Raw genomic sequence first — 19,149 nt, forward strand, 5'->3', positions numbered from 1 at the left:
AGTAAGGGTTGTCACGTAAACAGAACGTGCCAATTCGTCACGAGTATAGCACACCGGTGTGTTGGAGAGGTTCATCAATGAAGCTAGTTGTAATTACTGGCGAAACGTTGTGCTCAGATTGTAAATGTTGTGGCTTGGCTCTCCAACACACCGGTGTGCTGTACTCGTGACGAATTGGCACGTTCTGTTTACGTGACAACCATTACTAGTAGGCCGTGTCAGGTGGTGGCAGGTTTTAACAACACATTTATATATTTACGCGATCTAACCCAAAAACCTATTTTATGGATGATGGATGATATTGGTCGCGAAAGCCTACAGTGAAGGAAAAAAGTATTTGATCCCCTGCTGATTTCGTACGTTTACCCACTGACAAAGAAATGATCAGTCTATAATTTTGATGGTAGGTTTATTTGAACAGTGAGAGACAGAATAACTACAAGAAAATCCAGAAAAACGCATGTCAAAAATGTTACAAATTGATTTGCATTTTTACGAGGGAAATACTATTTGACCCCTCTGCAAAACATAACGTAGTACTTGGTGGCAAAACCCTTGTTGGTAATTACAGAGGTCAGACGTTTCTTGTAGTTGGCCACCAGGTTTGCACACATCTCAGGAGGGATTTTGTCCCACTCCTCTTTGCAGATCTTCTCCAAGTCATTAAGGTTTCGAGGCTGACGTTTGGCAACTCGAACCTTCAGCTCCCTCCACAGATTTTCTATGGGATTAAGGTCTGGAGACTGGCTAGGCCACTCCAGGACCTTAATGTGCTTCTTCTTGAGCCACTCCTTTGTTGCCTTGGCCGTGTGTTTTGGGTCATTGTCATGCTGGAATACCCATCCACGACCCATTTTCAATGCCCTGGCTGAGGGAAGGAGGTTCTCACCCAAGATTTGACGGTACATGGCCCCGTCCATCGTCCCTTTCATGCGGTGAAGTTGTCCTGTCCCCTTAGCAGAAAAACACCCCCAAAGCATAATGTTTCCAACTCCATGTTTGACGGTGGGGATGGTGTTCTTGGGGTCATAGGCAGCATTCCTCCTCCTCCAAACACGGCGAGTTGAGTTGATGCCAAAGAGCTCCATTTTGGTCTCATCTGACCACAACTCTTTCACCCAGTTGTCCTCTGAATCATTCAGATGTTCATTGGGAAACTTCAGACGGGCATTATATGTGCTTTCTTGAGCAGGGGGACCTTGCGGGCGCTGCAGGATTTCAGTCCTTCATGGTGTAGTGTGTTACCAATTGTTTTCTTGGTGACTATGGTCCCAGCTGCCTTGAGATCATTGCCAAGATCCTCCCGTGTAGTTCTGGGCTGATTCCTCACCGTTTTCATGATCATTGCAACTCTACGAGGTGAGATTTTGCATGGAGCCCCAGGCCGAGGGAGATTGACAGTTCTTTTGTGTTTCTTCCATTTGCGAATAATCGCACCAACTGTTGTCACCTTCTCACCAAGCTGCTTGGCTATGGTCGTGTAGCCCATTCCAGCCTTGTGTAGGTCTATAATCTTGTCCCTGACATCCTTGGATAGCTCTTTGGTCTTGGCCATGGTGGAGAGTTTGGAATCTGATTGATTGCTTCTGTGGACAGGTGTCTTTTATACAGGTAACAAGCTGAGATTAGGAGCACTCCCTTTAAGAGTGTGCTCCTAATCTCAGCTCATTACCTTTATAAAAGACACCTGAGAGCCAGAAATCTTTCTGATTGAGAGGGGGTCAAATTCTTATTTCCCTCATTAAAATGCAAATCAATTTATAACATTTTTGACATGCGTTTTTCTGGACTTTGTTGTTATTCTGTCTCTCACTGTTCAAATAAACCTACCATTAAAATTAAAGACTGATCATTTCTTTGTCAGTGGGCAAACGTACAAAATCAGCAGGGGATCAAATACTTTTTTCCCTCACTGTACATTCTCTAACGTTTCGTTTACGATAGTGAAATACCTTGTACAAGTTTCTCTGAAATATTGATGGGGTGTGTTTTTGTGTCTTTGTTTTTTGTGTGCGCGCACGCACAGATCTCTCTCCTTGTAAAATAGCGTAGGGAAAAACTGGCAAAACGGGGTCATCCGTGTAACAAACTCAACTAAATCTAAAATAATATAAACAAAGCTAAGAGAGTAAAGGAGTCGCGGATTGGTGGAGTCGTCGCTGATTGTTGATGTCGTCTGTGACTATGAGAGCCGGGCAATCACATACCACTCATTCCTCTCCACTGACGTCACCGGCGGATCACCCATGCCGCGCAGCGATACCGGCAACCGGCATCACCACCCCTACTTTTAAACACCCCCACACACACACCACACACCCTTCGTTGTATTCCTAACACAACGGCACAAAACAGCTAAATTCTCGTTCCGACATCTCGCGCTTGCTTTGTGTCTGCCCGTACGCGAGGAAAAGGCAGAAAATCTCCCCTCCCCACTCCTCCGCGGGGCACTACTTGCACGCGATGGAAGGCGACGGCGCGGCGCGGTGCGGTCTGATGATGATTCTGTGACGAGAGGGGCGCACGGGGTGGGTTCGAGGCGGCGCTGTGTCGCGGTTCCTCTGATTACCCTTTATACAGGGGCAGAGCGGCACTGTTGTTGTTGGAGTTGTTGTTAAAGCAGGACACGGCTGGACAACGGCGATAGCGAAACGGCGAAGGGCAGATCGAGGCGAATGGACGGGGCGAGCCCGGCGCGGGCTCAGGTGAGTGTTGAGCTTCATCTCGAATCGGCACCATTACCTCACCGACTGCGGCACTCGCTATTCTACTCTTGGTAGATAATGTCACCAAACGAACCCCGTCCCCTGTCCCCCGTGCTTGTTACTCCGCTGTATTGCCGCGTCTCGTCAAGGCGCTTCTGTTGGTTGCGAGGGGCACTCGCTCACTGTAAGCGCACTGTACGGGTTTTGCATGTGTTGATGTTTGTTGATTGAAGGAAAGGGGATTTGTCATTCTGCTTTGCCTTTTATTGATGCGCATGTACGTGCGTTTGTAGAACCCTTCTTATTCTTAGTGTGTTCACTGCTTGACCAGGGCCTCCCCCACGCCGTGCGGGTCGTGGAGGTTGTTTGACCATACTTCACCATACTGGTCCTTACGGTAGTGTAGCGGTTATTGCTACGCAGCGCTACGAACCTAGCGACCCAAGTTCGATTCTCACTCACGGGCCAACACCAGGGACGATTATCTGAACCGGTCCTGGTCCTCCCATAGGTTGACTCGGCCTCAAATGAGCACCTGGTGCGGTGTGTAAAACACCGCCACTGGGGAGACAAAGGTGGACGGGCGAGGTGCTGGCCACCCACCCCCACCTCGCTGTGTCGAACCGACCATCAAAGGTCCTCGCTAACAGCACTTCACCCAACAGCATGTTAGAACCACACGGCGGGGGGATGTGTGTTCCTGGTCAGTGTGGGCTCTTGAAGGCGGGGGGCAGCCTATAGCACCTGTTGTGTGTGTGTTGGACGCCCATCCGAGAACTATCCAGGCTCAAGCCTGCTTCTCTGATTAGTGCTTTGATTGACGACCACCCTGCGTTTTGTTTAACACTATCGCACCTCCGATTAGCACGGCTTGGCTACGTACGGTGCGAAAGAAGTTCAACATAGTACATACCATATATTTTCTCCAATAGTATGTACATGTTATACTCAGTACCCTTGAACTGTGTTCAAATACTGTATTAGGGCTTATTCCTCTTAAACTGCCCCAAGGCAATAGCTGGTGCACACATTCTTACAGTACATAACAATAACATACGGTCATACAGTATTGATTTTGTAATCCTTTATTCAGAAAGCTTCAATAGGTCTAGATACTTTTGGCAAAATTCCTGCATTCGGATGTTTGGCTATTTCCTTCTCCCATTGTATATTCTGCATATCAAAGTGGCGCTTAGTGGAATATTGTTCCACGTTCCTGTCATACGTCATTAATGTAGGTCGAAAATAAGTGTTCTATTGTCATTAAACCATGAAAAGTGCACAAAGAAGCATTGAGAGATGCATGTTTTTAATTAAATTTAGAGACAGAATGAGAATCACGTGGATTAGAGAACGACACAGGTTCTCGACATTATTCACACGGGTGAAGTGGCCGATGGTCAACAATAGTGACATAGTGACAGCAAACAGATGGAAGGCATCCGAGAGGATATCGACTGAGGAGATGGAGCGATGAAATCGGCTCACGTGCAGTTAGTTGCTGGATGGATTATTATATAACGGGGAGCGCAGAACATGGCAGAAGTTTTTGGAGTCCTTCCTCCAGCAGTGGATTGACTATGGCTTTATTATGTTATGGGCCATTGTGTATTGGACTGTAACCATTGCTCATTTCACGGGAAAGACTGACCAAGTCTCAAGACACATTTTTTCGGAAGGTCTTGCTGGCAGTGTTTGCCATACATTCCTTTTTAGAGTATGGTGAGAGGAGTCAGAGTGCTACATACGAGGGGATAATCATTGAGCACAGACAAGGCAAGATAGATATGTACTTGATGGACTACCTCGTATAGACGTAACCTGGTGGATCTGTAGGTGGGTATCATGCACATTTGAATGATCCACCAATCCCTCCCAAGCCGCTGGATTACAGATGAGCACCTCAGTCAACCAGAATGTAGTTTGGGAGTACTATTCTGCGTATTGTTTGAACATGATACGATAGAGGCAGTGGTTTTGCCATTCAAATGTGACGCCGGTAGTAAATTGTGAGTGCTTGTTGATAGGGGATGTTTTAAGTTCACTTATATTCATATGCTACGCAGTGCCGTCAGACTATTTAGCCCTGACAGAAGGGACAGTCACTCAAGAGACATAACATGTGAGGAGGCGTGAGCGATGAGGGAAGAGCAGTATATATATTTTAAAGGTGCACAATGTTGTGCTCGGTGACCTGGTTACATGCCTATGACCAAATCACCCGGAATGCGCGTGCTATCGTCAGGTCTTGGAAGCTAAGTAGGCTTAAACCTGGATAGTGCTTGGATGGGTGAACATCCAAGCACTATCCAACCCGCATATAACTTTGAGGTGGGCAGTAGAGGTAATGACATAAAAAAATACATTCTACTGTGTTTCAATGCTTCCACTTCTTTGCACCCCACCATCACCAACCTGCACTGACCATTGTGATGATGTATATGGCTATAAACACGCACGACCCAGTGCGCAGGTGTGGGGAGACCCTCATCCAATAGTGTCAAGATAAGTACACTAATACCCCGATTTACGTACGGGACGCATTCCTGAAAAGTGCGAAGACAAATATCGAAACGGTGTAAATAAAAGCAATTTACAGCGTATTGTTTAAACAAAGGCTGAGAAGCGACGGATACGAGAGAGGAGGGATGGTGCTGTTAGTGACGTCAAGTGTGTGGTGAGGTGACGCAAACCAGGTAGTAGCGGCGTTAATAAAGTGATGACGTTAAAGGGTGAGACGTAATTCGAGGTATTACTGAACTTGAACATGGCCTGGTATGTTATTAATGCGAGTAGTGTATCGTAACCCAAACAAAAAAAGTGTTACGCATATTTGTATACATTTTGAAAGGGTGATTGTTCATACGATTAACCTTGGGTTATGAACTGTCAAATTGTTAGTATAATGGTTGCCATGTAATGTAGTAAAGCAAACGGTATTCAGAACTGAGTTGTACAATGCTTGCTATCCTTATAAACAGTCACTGACAAATGTTCTATAATGTGACCAAACTATAGCTTAAGTTTTGTCCTTCAAAATCAGGCTCTTGGGATTAACATGTCTGAATATGTATTATACCCGAGGAACAGAACATTATTTTACCCTGGGTGTGCAATGGATTTTAAAGACGGTAGCAGATTCGTCAATGTGTTTTAATGATTTAGTTTCTGTTTTGGAAATAACATTCAGGGTTTATTTGAATATATCAGTGTACTCTATTGAATTGCCTGTATTAACTGTGGGATTTTTTCAACTAAACTAAACTTTTTATTTTAGATTTTACCAGGTAAGGCCCTCTAAGCTATATTCCTCTTTTCAGAAGCGATCTGGCCACAAATGATAGCCCAATGAAGTGGCTTAGGTGGATATTTATAGCAGACGAATTGGCACGTTCTGTTTTACGTGACAACCCTTACTAGTTGGCTGTGTCGGGTGGTGGTGGGTTTTTACGACACATTTATATATTTACGCGATCTATCCATATTTAACTTGCAACAAATACATCTATGTTCAGATTAGTTAGCTAGGAAATGGATGTAATGTGTGCATGTTGGATTTTTTTCCAATTCCTCCGTTGATGTTTTTGGAGTACACAATGGTATATTACTGTGTGGTCCTTAGTAATGTGCTTGCAATCGCAAGGCGGCCTTTCTTTGATCAGCCATGACATGTGCCTATTTGATTTAATGTGGGCCATTGTTTTCGAGGGTACAATAGATTTAACCCTGGAGGTTCTTTAGTCGGATTAGCAATCAGGTGCTTGCTCGGGATATTGGCGTTCGACAAAATGTGTTGTCATTTTGTGTGTATGTTGAACTTCTTTTGCACCGTACGTAGCCAACCGTGCTAATCGAAGGTGCGGGGGACGCACAATTTAATAATCTCAATGAATAACAATGTTCTCTGAAAACAGAGTAGTATGGCTATGTAAGACATGGTGCATGAAGTCTCTTTATTGTAATGATTGACAGAGGGGGAATTGTTGATGAAAAAAAAATACATCTATGAGTGTGGCATAAGCTACCTATGAGAACTTGTGTGGCCAGGGTGTAATGCCGCAAGAGACTATCGCAAGGTGAATCAAAGTGCTAGTTGTAATGGTTATTTTGACATGGAATGTATGCGGTATAAAAAGGGTGTTATGTTTTGATGCATAGCTACTTGGAGTAGGTTTAAGTCCCTTCTATATAAACAGGATGATGCATCAGTCATTTTTACCACATAATTATATCTGCCAGCGAATTGCTTTGGATATTTGGAACAGTACGTCATTGGAATTATTTTCCATTTCCAGTTAACCCATACACGTCGTCTCTGTATATTATGCAGCTGTACATTATTTATAGTACAGTACGGTATATTTCCACACTGCAATTAATTCGTAGACTTTATGTATTTTAAGTATTCTGTTGTATACAAAAATCTGTATGTATCACACACTACATGCACATTGACGTATATGCAATTATGACGTAGTTTACTTTGTAAAAAAAAACATTACAGGAGTATGAAGGACCTACTGACCTACATTGAAATGCTTTACAAGTGTTTCACACGTAGTGTTGTATCTAAATTCAGTGTATAATACAAGCCCATTCATCCACATGGCTTTCTTCTATGTACCATTCCAGCACCACCCAACCCTAACCCTCATACAACACTCCCCATGCAGGCACAGAACAGATCCGTGCACACTATTGCAGAATCAAGACTAGTTACACGGAGCGAGTCTGTCTATGATTAAGTATGAGAAAAACATAACAGTAAATGCAGTGGCATCTTTGCTGCAGGTTTTCACCCTCTTAGTCAAAATTGTTCCTCTACATCATCAGGAGCCGCGCTCTTCACTTTACGGTACTGAATTAGTTATTGGTGTAGTTTGCTTTATTTACTTATTGAAGTTTTATGATTTAATTGTACAGTATTGTATGGTATTTTTTTTTGGCTGCAGTAGTGTATGCTGAGATGTCATCCTTACTGCAGAATTTGTATCCCATGCCGTGAATAGTGGACGTTATTACGTCCAAATTTAGGAAAATGTATGTTGTAAACATGGCTGTAATGTAATTATGTTTTCACTAATTTGATTCGTATGTACATTAAACTGACAAGTGCAGAACAATACAAATGTTCGTGATATATTCTAAGAAGACACCAACTCATTAAGTACAATTTTGTATATAAGTCCTGAAAATGTGTACACGTAATAAAACGGGTTTATGTGAATTTATGTGTTTAAACAAGCAGTGTCTTTTCGTGCATTTATTTGGCATGTGCAACCTCCAATGACATACCGATTGCATTGTGTCATAGGCTGGTTTAAAACCAGTATCGCTTAAATTTGTAACACTGTACTGCTTCTGCTAATTACTACGGCTGAGCCAGAATTTTGATTAAGCAGTGTTCTGTTGCTTAATAAAAATATGCATAAAGCAGCACTTGCATTAAAAAAATACTCCTATAATAAGCCCTTTATGTGACGGCGACGTCGACTAAACAACCGGTTGAAGTATAACTACGTGGCACACGTCGTCTTAGCTCCTTGTAAATCTACAAAATTTGGAGTAAGAATATTATGTCGCCTTAATGTGCAGCCTTGAGTGCAGCAGAGACCTATAGAGCTCAATTTTGCGGTTTCTTGATGCCATACTTGGGTCGTGTAAAGCGATGATGTGTCGTGATCGTGTCGTGGGTTGGACGGGGAAATGGACACTGCGTTTGTGTAACCTCAAGGTGGTGTTATTGGAAGTGTGTGTCTTGGCGAGAAACTCTATTGTTGCTGTCTTACCCAGGAGTATCCCCACGCATTGTACCAGCACTGCATGCTCAATATTTGAAGCTGATGTGGATGTTACAAAAATTACAGAAGATGCGTGCTGTCTATAAAGATGAACTAGTTAATAGAGGTATTTTAGTCGTACATTCGCAGCCATGTAAATCGTCAGCGTTCATCACAAAATAATACGTATGTTTGTTTTAAAAAGCCAAGCGACCTAAAGGGAAAAGACTGCTTTAAAAGGAAACATAATAGGCGATGTTTGGGCATGGCCCGTCTTAATATCACATCAAAAATGTCCATTGCTTGAAACATCGGCTATTGTATATTGTTTTCCTTTCAAGGCAGTGTTATTGACAAATTAGTTAAGTATTTTTGTTTATTCTGCTTGTGGACCTCTGCCAGGGCAGCATCCCCACCTCCGATTACTATCTACATTTTGGTCATGAAAACAAATGGCAGAGTGGCAGAACTTGTGCTCAGGAATGAACGTACTGCGAAAATGCCCGGACAGTGTGGACTAAAAGTGTATGGTATGTTTGGGCGATGGTCAACTCTAATTTTCTCCTAATATTAGCCTCGACAAGAAAAAAGCAGTCTACTCGCTTCACTCGCCTTTTAATACAGTACTCGTGTACATGTACTGTAGAGTCCGTTGGTGAATTCAACGCTGGATGAGAACATCCTAATGCCGTACAGGTCACAGGGGTTATTTTGCAATACTTTAGGCTGGTCTGTGCGGGTTTGCGAATGTGGGCAGCATGATACATAGGAGCATAGAAATACAGTACAATAACTGATTTTTGTATCATGGTCATTTCCTGCCATATGATAGTCCAACAGCCCTATGAGATAACCTGTCTGTATAAGCACTATCCAGGCTCAAACCTGCTTATCTTCTGTGATTCATGGGATCGGGTGCATTCTAGATTTGAAGCTTTCGTGACTGCAAGGATCCATACTCTTTGGTTCTATTCGGTAAAGTCACGTAGGTAAAAAATAAAACAACAAAAATCACGACGTTTCGGCCACAACACAAGCGGCCGCTTGTGTTGTGGCCGAAACAAGCGGCCGCTTGTGTTGTGGCCGAAACGTCGTGATTTTTGGTGTTTTATTTTTTACCTACGTGACTTTACCGAATAGAACCAAAGAGTATCGGGTGCATTCCTGGTGATTGTTCATAAACTCTTAATATTTTTATATTGTTGAAAATATATCCTGCCTAATTCGTTAGCGGTCATGATTTTGGTCTGGTGAGAAATATGAAAAATTAAATCCAAGGCAAATAATCAGAAAAGTCAGTTATTTATATTAGTTATGCTTTTGTGCTTGAACATTTTCCTACAGTGACTTAACAGTCAGTTTCATATATGATAACCACGATCAAATTGACAGTTTACTAACATGTTAGCTCTATTCTTAATTAAGAAAGCTGACATTTGTTTTCATGTTGAACACTCATTATGAAAATCTTATTCACTTAAACATTATTTCTTGTCTATTCATTTAGATTTTTTAGCTCACTAGATATTGAGTGTCAGAATAACAATACAGTATGTCCATGTATAACGAGCACAATTCTTGCTAACATAAGTCAGCAACACATTAAGAATAAGTTATAGCCCTTTGTCAATCCACTGCTGCCAATTTGATGGACCATATTAAAATTTTCTGCCTTTAGTACCAGCAATTTATTCCTTCGTAAGGTATTTGCCAACTTTTAGCACGGAAGTTAGCAAAACTAAACCCAACAAACGCACTACGAGTGTGGGTCGTGTGGTTTGCGCTCTCAAAAATCTGCATTGTCCGGAAGGAACTCTTCTGGATTGGAATCTGTCATTTGTGCACCCCTCGTGAACACAATGCCATGCTTTAATTAATTCCTCTTTTGTGTAAACATTGGTATCCTGTGCCGATTTCCTGTTTTGGGAATTTAACTTGCAGGAACCTTGCACATGCCTTAAAAAGTGTATGGCAATACCAGTAGTTATTTTTTTAGTACAAATGTGTTATTTTTATTCTTGGTTAGTGGCAGAAATGTAAGACTTTATTTTTTTACGCAAAGCTTTTTTAGATTCTTTTTTAGTGGACATTTTACAATTAAAAAAGGTTTTTGCTATTTTCAGCAAGTCCAAACATGAAGTCTACTGATCTGTCACTTGGGCTTTTCATTGAGAGCTGCACAGTTGGTCTCATCTGTTACCTTGTTCAGCATCATAGAGTTCTACAGTGTTTAGACACTATGCAAATTGAACTTGTACTGTAGTCTAAGGCTGTAATGCATATTGTAGTATGAGGATGTAAAAGGAGGCAAGGGAAACCCCTTTAATGTTAACTTTGGTCTTGTTTAGTCTTGGCATGGTGGTAGCCTTCTGGTGGGTCTGACACTGGGGAATCAAAAAATGTTTCCCCTCTTTCTTACAATATTAGAATCAAACTGTTAAATACAGCACTTGTTGCACTAATTGGTTTGAATCTTTGTCAGACCAAACAGTATTTCAGTGATTATTTTTTAAACTGAAAGCATCTGTTGATAAATGTCTTGCTGCCTTTGGCTTAGAAGCCACCTTTTATTGGCAATTGAGATGCTTATTTTAAAAACAGTTTCACTTCTAATAATAATGTTTACCAATGCCAAATAAAAAATGCATAATGCCAAGTTGCGGATCAAGTGTCTTGCATTAGGCTTGGTAACACAATCACCTCTCTTGCAACGGCTAATTTTCTGTTCTAACTTGCGATTCGCCCTTCAAATTGAATAACAATGTATGTTTTCATTTCCAGATCTCACAAGACCCATCTCTACAGACTGCTGTCCATTAGCGGATGCGAAGCAAACGGCGGTGGCGGTGACGACAACGCGTGAATAGACGTGAACTCTTGGTAACAGCAGTGGCCCAGTGGGGGTGCGTGGGGCTGCCCGGCCCACTGCGATGCCTTTTGGTCTGAGGCTCAAGCGGACGCGGCGCTACAATGTCTCAAACAAGAACTGCTTCGTTATTCGTATCAAGCTGCTGGACACCAGTGTGATTGAGTGCACGCTGTCGGTGGAGAGCACGGGTCAAGAGTGCCTGGAAGCTGCTGCTCAGAGGCTAGAGCTACGAGAGGTAATGTAAAGCCAAGTGAACACTGGAGGGTTTTTTTTGTGTCCTGCATTTAGTTCTCAATTTTCGGGCTGTACTGTGCGGTGTTCGGAATGATGTCCCCAGCATGCAGAGCGAAACATTGGACATCATGGCAAATAAATTACCGTGCAGTTTCGAAAACACAGTGGGAGAGCTATGCAAGCACTTGGTTACATGAAGTCATTTCTGAAGACCACCCAGTTTTCAAGCTGTAGCTCTGTGTATTTATTGGTAAACTCGTACTGGCCAATCAGTCAGTTATTTAAAATATCAAATAGCGATGGTAATTTTAAGCTTGCCAAACAAGCTTTTACTTTTCGTTAACAGGAATGTTAAATGTATGTCCTTTGCTGTAGTATAAATTAATGTGCTTTTGTTTGCTTTGACCTACCAACTTCAGTAAAAAAATAACCCTTTTATTTGTCAATCCACTGCTGTTTGAAGGCCTCCCCATGTCATATTGGTGACGAGGGGTTTTTTCACCATATTTCACCACACTAGTCCGTGCAGGTTAGTGGGTGTGGACTCATGGTGCCATGGTTAATGGCTGGCACTGCCTGAGAGTGATATTTGAACAAGTTCTGGGAGCCCTCACTATATTAAGTTATTGAAATGTCTTTATAACAATTTACAAGGCTGCATCATCCTTAGGAATTGTTTGAATAGCACTCTCATAGTATTTGGAAACAAGCCACTGATAATGAAAACATGAAAAAGTGGCCTTATGTTTCTTCGTCTTAAAGTCCATTGAATTTTCTCATTGAGGACAACTGTGGCAGCACGATGTGATCCAAATAATGAACAGGCTACGAAGCCAGTAAAAAAAGGCAGTGCTGTTTGGCATCAGGAAAGTTGTTTCACAAGTAATGCTTTCACATATGCACACCAATCATAATAGTAATCTTTGATATGTTCTACATTTGATTCTCATAAAAACACGGAGCTCAACAAGAAACTATTGCATGCTGTATTGGTTACTTTGGGGTAGAAACAAGGACTACCTCCAGAACAAACATTCTTCAGAAGAAATGTAACAGTCCATTTTGTTCACTCGTTTTTAGAGCACTCATAAAAATTGTTATAGTTCGTTTTACACAAGAATGTAGCTAAATCAATGCATAAAAAAGTCAGCTCGTGAACGTCATATTTTCTAAATGACAACATTTCATTCTAGAATCTGTTACATTGTCAACTACACTTGCTGCAGCATATCTCTCATTTCTGATTGATCTTGTAAAACGTTCACATGAAGATGCTGGCTGGGGAAGAGCTCCACCTGCGCATTGATTCCAGGTGTTGCCACATGTAGTCGTGCTTATTTATTTAGCTTGATCTGGAAGCCAAGAGAGAATTGCTTCAGGTGCTCTGGTTTCGGAACAGCCTACAATTGGCATGCTAAACTGATAGTTGTTTTTCCCAATTCCAAATTCCTTTTGTTGCTAAGGTACCTCTCAAAATGTAATTGTGCACTTCAGTGCGACTGGGGAAATAAATAACACTGATAAACTGCTGCAAATAAGTTTATTTTTAATATTATCTAATATAAATGGTTCTGTACTGTTATGTGTTGAAAAGTACAATTTTTCTTACAAGTAGGTGGTATATTTATATAGTCAATTTGTGCATTATACTTTTTATCTTGGTTTTTATTGAATCAAGTTCTGATTTTGTGCGTTCTTTGGAACATCAATACCGAAACTGACAGAAATGGAATTTTTTACTTCATATCATATGCTAAGCCTTAGTTGTTTAACTTCAGTTCTAGCATGTAATAGAGTTTGCCGCTAGACTCTTTGCCGAGGATAGTAGCCAAGGATGCTGATTTATGACAGCCTCAAACTTTTCTCTGTGCACGACACACCTGTTGTCCAAGGCAACTGCCAAATGAGACAAATTAGAACCTTTTAGACCGATTGTAATCACACTTGGTCATCTAGACCTATAAGAGTTAAACCACTCATTCCATCATGAAAACCATTTAAAAGCAAAGGCTGCCAGCATGCGTTTTTAAGGGTCGGACAGTAAATGTGCACCTGCATTTCATCTATGAATGCTTATTATGTGCCAGTAAAATTCAAGCCATTCAGTAAAGCCGTAGCACATTGTAATCTTGGGGGTGTTCCCACGAATGCTATTTGCTTTGCTTAAAGTATTTTTCTTGTAAAATGTGGATGCAATTAACAGTTTTTATTTATGTGTTTTTCTTTTAAAAAGTATAACCAGAATAATGTTTGGTGTCAAAGTATATGGTTTTATAGTTTTTCTAATTTACAGTTTGAGTAACTATTGATAATTTCCCATTATGGTGTCTACAGGTTAAATTGGATATGGTCACGATACAGGCATTGAATAGTGCATGTTAAAATCGATTATGTACGATTTATGCAGATAATATGACTTTGTATTTATACAATTTAGCTTGCTCACATGGATATAAGTTGTTGACTAAGTTAACTGGAATAGAATAATGGGATATTTTTAGACTAGCTAACCATGTTAACAAGTTGGATTTAGGTGAAAAAAATCTTGCTATCCACCATACAACCTACTATCGAATCAGATTTTGGAAAAAAATATGATGCATATCAAATACAGTTATGCATAGCTTTCCGTCGACTTTGAAAATGTATTTAATTCAGTAGAAATTGGTGCAGTTATCCAAGATTTTCAAAGCAAGGCCTGAATAAATATGCTTTGTAGGTGTAGTGGGAGAGAGTTGCATATTATCTGAGCAACCACGGAGAAGCACTGCTCTGCCAGGATCGTCCTGTTTCTGGGGCCAATCAGCAAATCTTGGGATGTGCTCCAAAGAACGTGGCGCTTCTTCATGGTCAAATGTTTAAGGAGCGTGAAGAGATATGGATGTTGACCTTTAAATATGATGACCGAGTGACAATCTTGTACACGACTCTGGATGTAAAAGGAAGCCAGTGCAAGGCTTTTTTTTATCACAGTTATGGAGCCCATGTGGCGACGCCTGATGCCTTTGATGGCACGTGGACAGGTTATATTGGATTAACTGCAAATATTTTTTTCCTGATGAAGAGAAAATGATGGCATTGCAATAGTCCAGACGAGAGCCTATGATGCTACATGCCATAGTGTTTGCTGTGGCAGCTGTCAGCATTGGTTTGGAAGTGCCTTAATACTAATGTGATGATTGCACATCTTCCCTGTGTTTAGTATATGATTATCCCCTGAGAGGGTTGAATCCAGGGCAGCATCCAGAATTATCTGGTGGTTAGGCAGATGCAGGGAAGAGCCAACGATGGGTAGTTTGAGAGCTTGTGATGCCATGGTGAGCCGCTGCTTAGTGCTCTGGATTTGGTGGCATTTAACTCAATGATTTTGACCAGAAGCAGGGCTGCCTTATGTTTAATCATTAATGAAAAGTAAATAAGCAATGTACCGAATTAATAAAGTTTTTATTCAGTGCGTACCACCTGCTATAACATCATTCATAAATGTGGTAATTAATATAATATATTGACCTATTAGGTGCATTTAACGTCTAAATGTTTCGTTAGTAAATTTATAATTCTTAAGCTAAATGACTGCTTATGAATAATATATAATCGCTGATGGATATAACTCATGGAAATATATACAGTAACTCTATTTTTATACAAACGTGGCCATTACCATTATTTACATTATTTTTATAACTTTGAGCTAAATATGCATCAGGTAATTTAAAGAGGTTCATTACTCCAGGAAATTCCCATAATGTAAATGAGCCATCAGCTTTGTGTTATCGTTAAGGCTGAAGGAAAGCATTGTCAGTAATTAAGAATATCACCACTTCCAAAGAATTCTAAGAATCTCTATCCCATGAGATGTTGTTGCAAGTGTGGGTTTTTGAAACAAAATGTAAAGGTCTGTCACTTGCTTTATTTTGTCCACCGTCTGAACAATGATTTGAAGCACAAACGACAGAAGTTACTCCTCTTTGGTTTTGGAAGGGAAATTAAGTGGTACTCATGACAAACAAGCTTTGCTCAAGAGTACTTGATAATGCACCATTATGTATATCATGCAACCAACTATTGTAATGTTATTTACTTAATTCGTGCAACCTTCAAGAATGCAGACTGACTTCCAACCTAACTGGCTTTAGCAGATCTAGTGATGTATATCAACTTGCTAAACACACATGCTTCAAGTATGTGCAAATCTCACTATCTGGTCATGCAATGCATCACTGCTCTTGGTGCAAGGATTAAAATCAAGATTAGGTTCATGATAGCTGCACAGGATCTCCTTTATTTAAATTTCATGGGATTTAGTAAAATTTTCTCAGAATTACATGTCAAAGTACATACCACACTAAGCAGCCTACCAAACAGCATAGCATACTATTTTAAAGAGATTTTAAATTAATCTCTTATCCCAAGTAATCTTGTTTTGATGCCTTTTGAAACGAATGGGACTCTGCACCCTTTTTCACAAGTTAATTAAATCATATTACTGTCTTTATGTTCGGGAGCATATAGGGGCTACATATATTGCTGTATTGCTTCAGCATATGGTAAAATAGAATTGCTTTCCCCTTTGCTGTCCTTTTTAACCAAAGGAAAGAACAATGGGGTGATGGAGAAATTAGCAATACCAGAAAATACATTGGCAATGGAACAGTGTTCCAGTTCTCAATCTATCCCATCATTTTCAGGCCCTCCAAAACAGGATAACAGGTATGTATTCTCAGCTAGGGCTGTCACATCGGTGTTAATTACCCTGGAATTAATAAAGGCCAGGAAATAGTGCAGTAATATTAAAGGGCATTGGTGTTCAGACAAAAGTACAGGTAAAATGCATACCATCCTCGACTGCAGAAACAATTCCATGGACAGGTTTTGTATAATAATTTTGGATAATAATTTGAAATCTCGTGGAGATGTGTGCGATTGCAAAGGGTAAAGGTGTGATTCGCATCTAGGCTGGTATGTCAGTGCAGGCTTTGGCTGCATTTTTCCTTGGAAAAGAATGTCAGGAATGTCAATAGATGGGAGACAACAATGTCACATAATTTAAAAATAAGGATTTTAGGTTTTCTGTGTACCGAAGGTCAAGCTAAGTTTCTTGTTTTTAAACATGATGGCTTATCTCTTGTTTGAACAGAAGCTTTATTCAGATAACTGCTAATGCCTGCCAGTGGGTTCTTTGAACTGCCTATTAAGGAGCTTCAACAGTTAGTTTATTCACAAAACATAGTTTTCCTCATTGTCATCTTCATAATGGATTTGCCATCGGCATCAACTGCAGTGTTGGTGCTAACTCTGCCGTGGCAAGACTTATTCGCCATGAGGATGCGTAAATTCCATTTCTGACTCAGGGCTGCCCATAGACAGGCGTTGTCCAGCACCTGTGGCCAGCCATAGGCGAGCAAACACAAAAGCCTATACACATGTCTAGGTGTGTGTGTTTGGCTTTTTGTCTTTGTGCTATGATTCCGAAGATTTTATTCCCAGCAATGGCTAACTTCAAAGGTGAGTGATGTGTGAACCAGGTCCTTGGCCTCCCCTAGGGTAACTCAGCCTTAAATGAGCTCCAGATTATATTCTTGCATATGGCAATATATTCAGGAGCTAAATGCCAATGTCTTCTAGCCATGACAGGTCTCAATTGAAGGAGCTTAGACTGCAGTGGTTTATTTACTATGTAGTCCATAGTTTGGGTTTTATTTCCACAGCCACACTGGCTATTCTTTACTTTTTCATTTTTTAAGGCGTGTTGATGTTCTGATGCGTTTGATGGTAGAAAAGTGTGAGGAATGTCAAAGCCAGGAGATGCGGATGGTTGGTTCTCGAATGAGGTGTTTATTCTGGATGGTGACAGCACAATCCCAGAAGGGGAATCAGGAGGTACATTCTTCAGGTCTTGGTTGATGGTTCCTTCTGAATGTGGTGTGTATACATTAGCACTCGGGAGACAAAAACAGCAGGGCTTAATGCTGGCCCCCTCGTGGGTTGTGCCAACCTTCATAGGAATAGGCCTGCAGCACTTGCCCCAACATACTGTGTAGGCTGCATGGGGGGTCTTTTTTTCTCTGTGTGAGATTGGTTATCCCATGATGTAATTATGCTGTGTGGCCTTCCTCTGTAGATATTAAATAGTTAATGTTTATTTCAATATTAATGTTATTAAGTGTTAACTAAATATTTGAGCTGTAAATTACATGTAAATGTAATTAAGATGAAATTAAATCGAGGCCTATATGCTGGTAGGGGTACACAGACCTTTGATAGGTCTGGGTTAATATATCTGGTAGGGGGTACGTGACGAGCTAAAGTTTGGGCATCTCTGGGCGATTGAGTTGGGAGAGGGAATGTGCCCCACCCATCCCACAGACTAGCGGAGCATCCGGCCAAGCTCACAAATATCCATGGAAGTCTCTAATGGATATTTTCCTGTGGTGGGATTTCCCGGCCTGCCAATAAACTTTCCATTTACATATAATCGGCACCCCAAATCTTGTTTGGTGTATTAGTAATGCGTTCCACTTTTGCAGAGGTTTCTTGATTATTGCAGTGTATTTATCTATGTTCATGACAGTGCATTTTGTTTGAAAGATCAGGCATGAAAACAGAATTGAAGAAAGTCTTCCTACAAATTGGTGTTTTTGCTGAAACATTGCTGTAAATATACATTTTATATCCCGATTAAATATTTATGGTCGGTGATGGGAATTGGCGTATTATGGTTTCATGTGGAAACAATATCGGCATGGAGATTAGTGTTACTATTGGGATACTGAACAAAATCAATGCGTTTCCCCTTGAATTTTTTTCTAAAATCACCAAAAATGTATATAACTCTCGCTAGAGTTCCTTAATGATATCCAACATTTCCTCTTGTTCTTTTCTGCCATGTAATACTTATTTATTGTCAACCAACATAGATAATTAATATGAAACAAATTTAGTAATGATAATATACGGACCATGAACTAGTGTACCAAGAGTATTGTTAAAGTTCATTAGCAAAGTCAAGGGTTGTGAAGGCATCTGTGGCTATGCTATGTAATGTTCGTGCCCTTCCGTCATGTTACCTTTGTAAAATAACCCTGGATTTCCTTTATTTTAAATGAGCCTGATAACTTAATTAATGCAAACCGACACACCTGATGACGACCGTTTGTGTTATGGTCGAAACGTCGTGAGAATTTTTATTGTTTTATATGTTTTATTATTTTATTGTTTCCCTTCAACGTGACTTTACCAAAGAGCTAAGAATCTGATAACTTTATTATGTTTTATGAGACAGCTTTGTTTACACTTAAGGTAATTGTGTCCCACTGAGTACGCCTTACTCAGACTGTTTGGATTATATTCAGAAAATATTCCGTCTGCGGGCACGGGCCAAGCACAGGAAAGGGTGGTAAGGAAGTCCCGAGAGATTGTTGGGGTTTTTCTTGGTTCCAAAGCAGATAAGATATACATGGCAAGACTCCTGAGTAAAGATATGATGGTGCAAGTGTGGTCTTGAAGGTTCGGTCACGTGTTGAGCATATATTCTCTCAAGCATCAGTAGATGCGAAGTGGC

The 19,149-nt window shown here is 40.8% G+C and overlaps 1 protein-coding gene across 4 annotated transcripts in view; it reads left to right on the forward strand.

The window, feature by feature from the left end:
- Window positions 1-1,754: 1,754 nt before the first annotated feature.
- Window positions 1,755-19,149, forward strand: part of PTPN14 (protein tyrosine phosphatase non-receptor type 14) — a 66,162-nt gene continuing 48,767 nt past the window's right edge. For all 4 annotated transcript variants that reach the window (XM_032963065.2, XM_032963067.2, XM_032963068.2 and 1 more), the window contains exons 1-2: window positions 1,755-2,705; window positions 11,267-11,589. In XM_032963065.2, the coding sequence (XP_032818956.1) occupies window positions 11,416-11,589 (174 nt within the window). In that variant the 5' untranslated portion in view covers window positions 1,755-2,705; window positions 11,267-11,415. The remainder of the gene's footprint in view (window positions 2,706-11,266; window positions 11,590-19,149) is intronic.

The sequence above is a fragment of the Petromyzon marinus genome, chromosome 29 (genome assembly GCF_048934315.1).
Source record: "Petromyzon marinus isolate PM22_M1 ecotype Great Lakes invasive population chromosome 29, UKy_Petmar_22M1.pri1.0, whole genome shotgun sequence".
In the NCBI taxonomy this organism is placed as follows: Eukaryota; Metazoa; Chordata; class Hyperoartia; order Petromyzontiformes; family Petromyzontidae; genus Petromyzon; species Petromyzon marinus.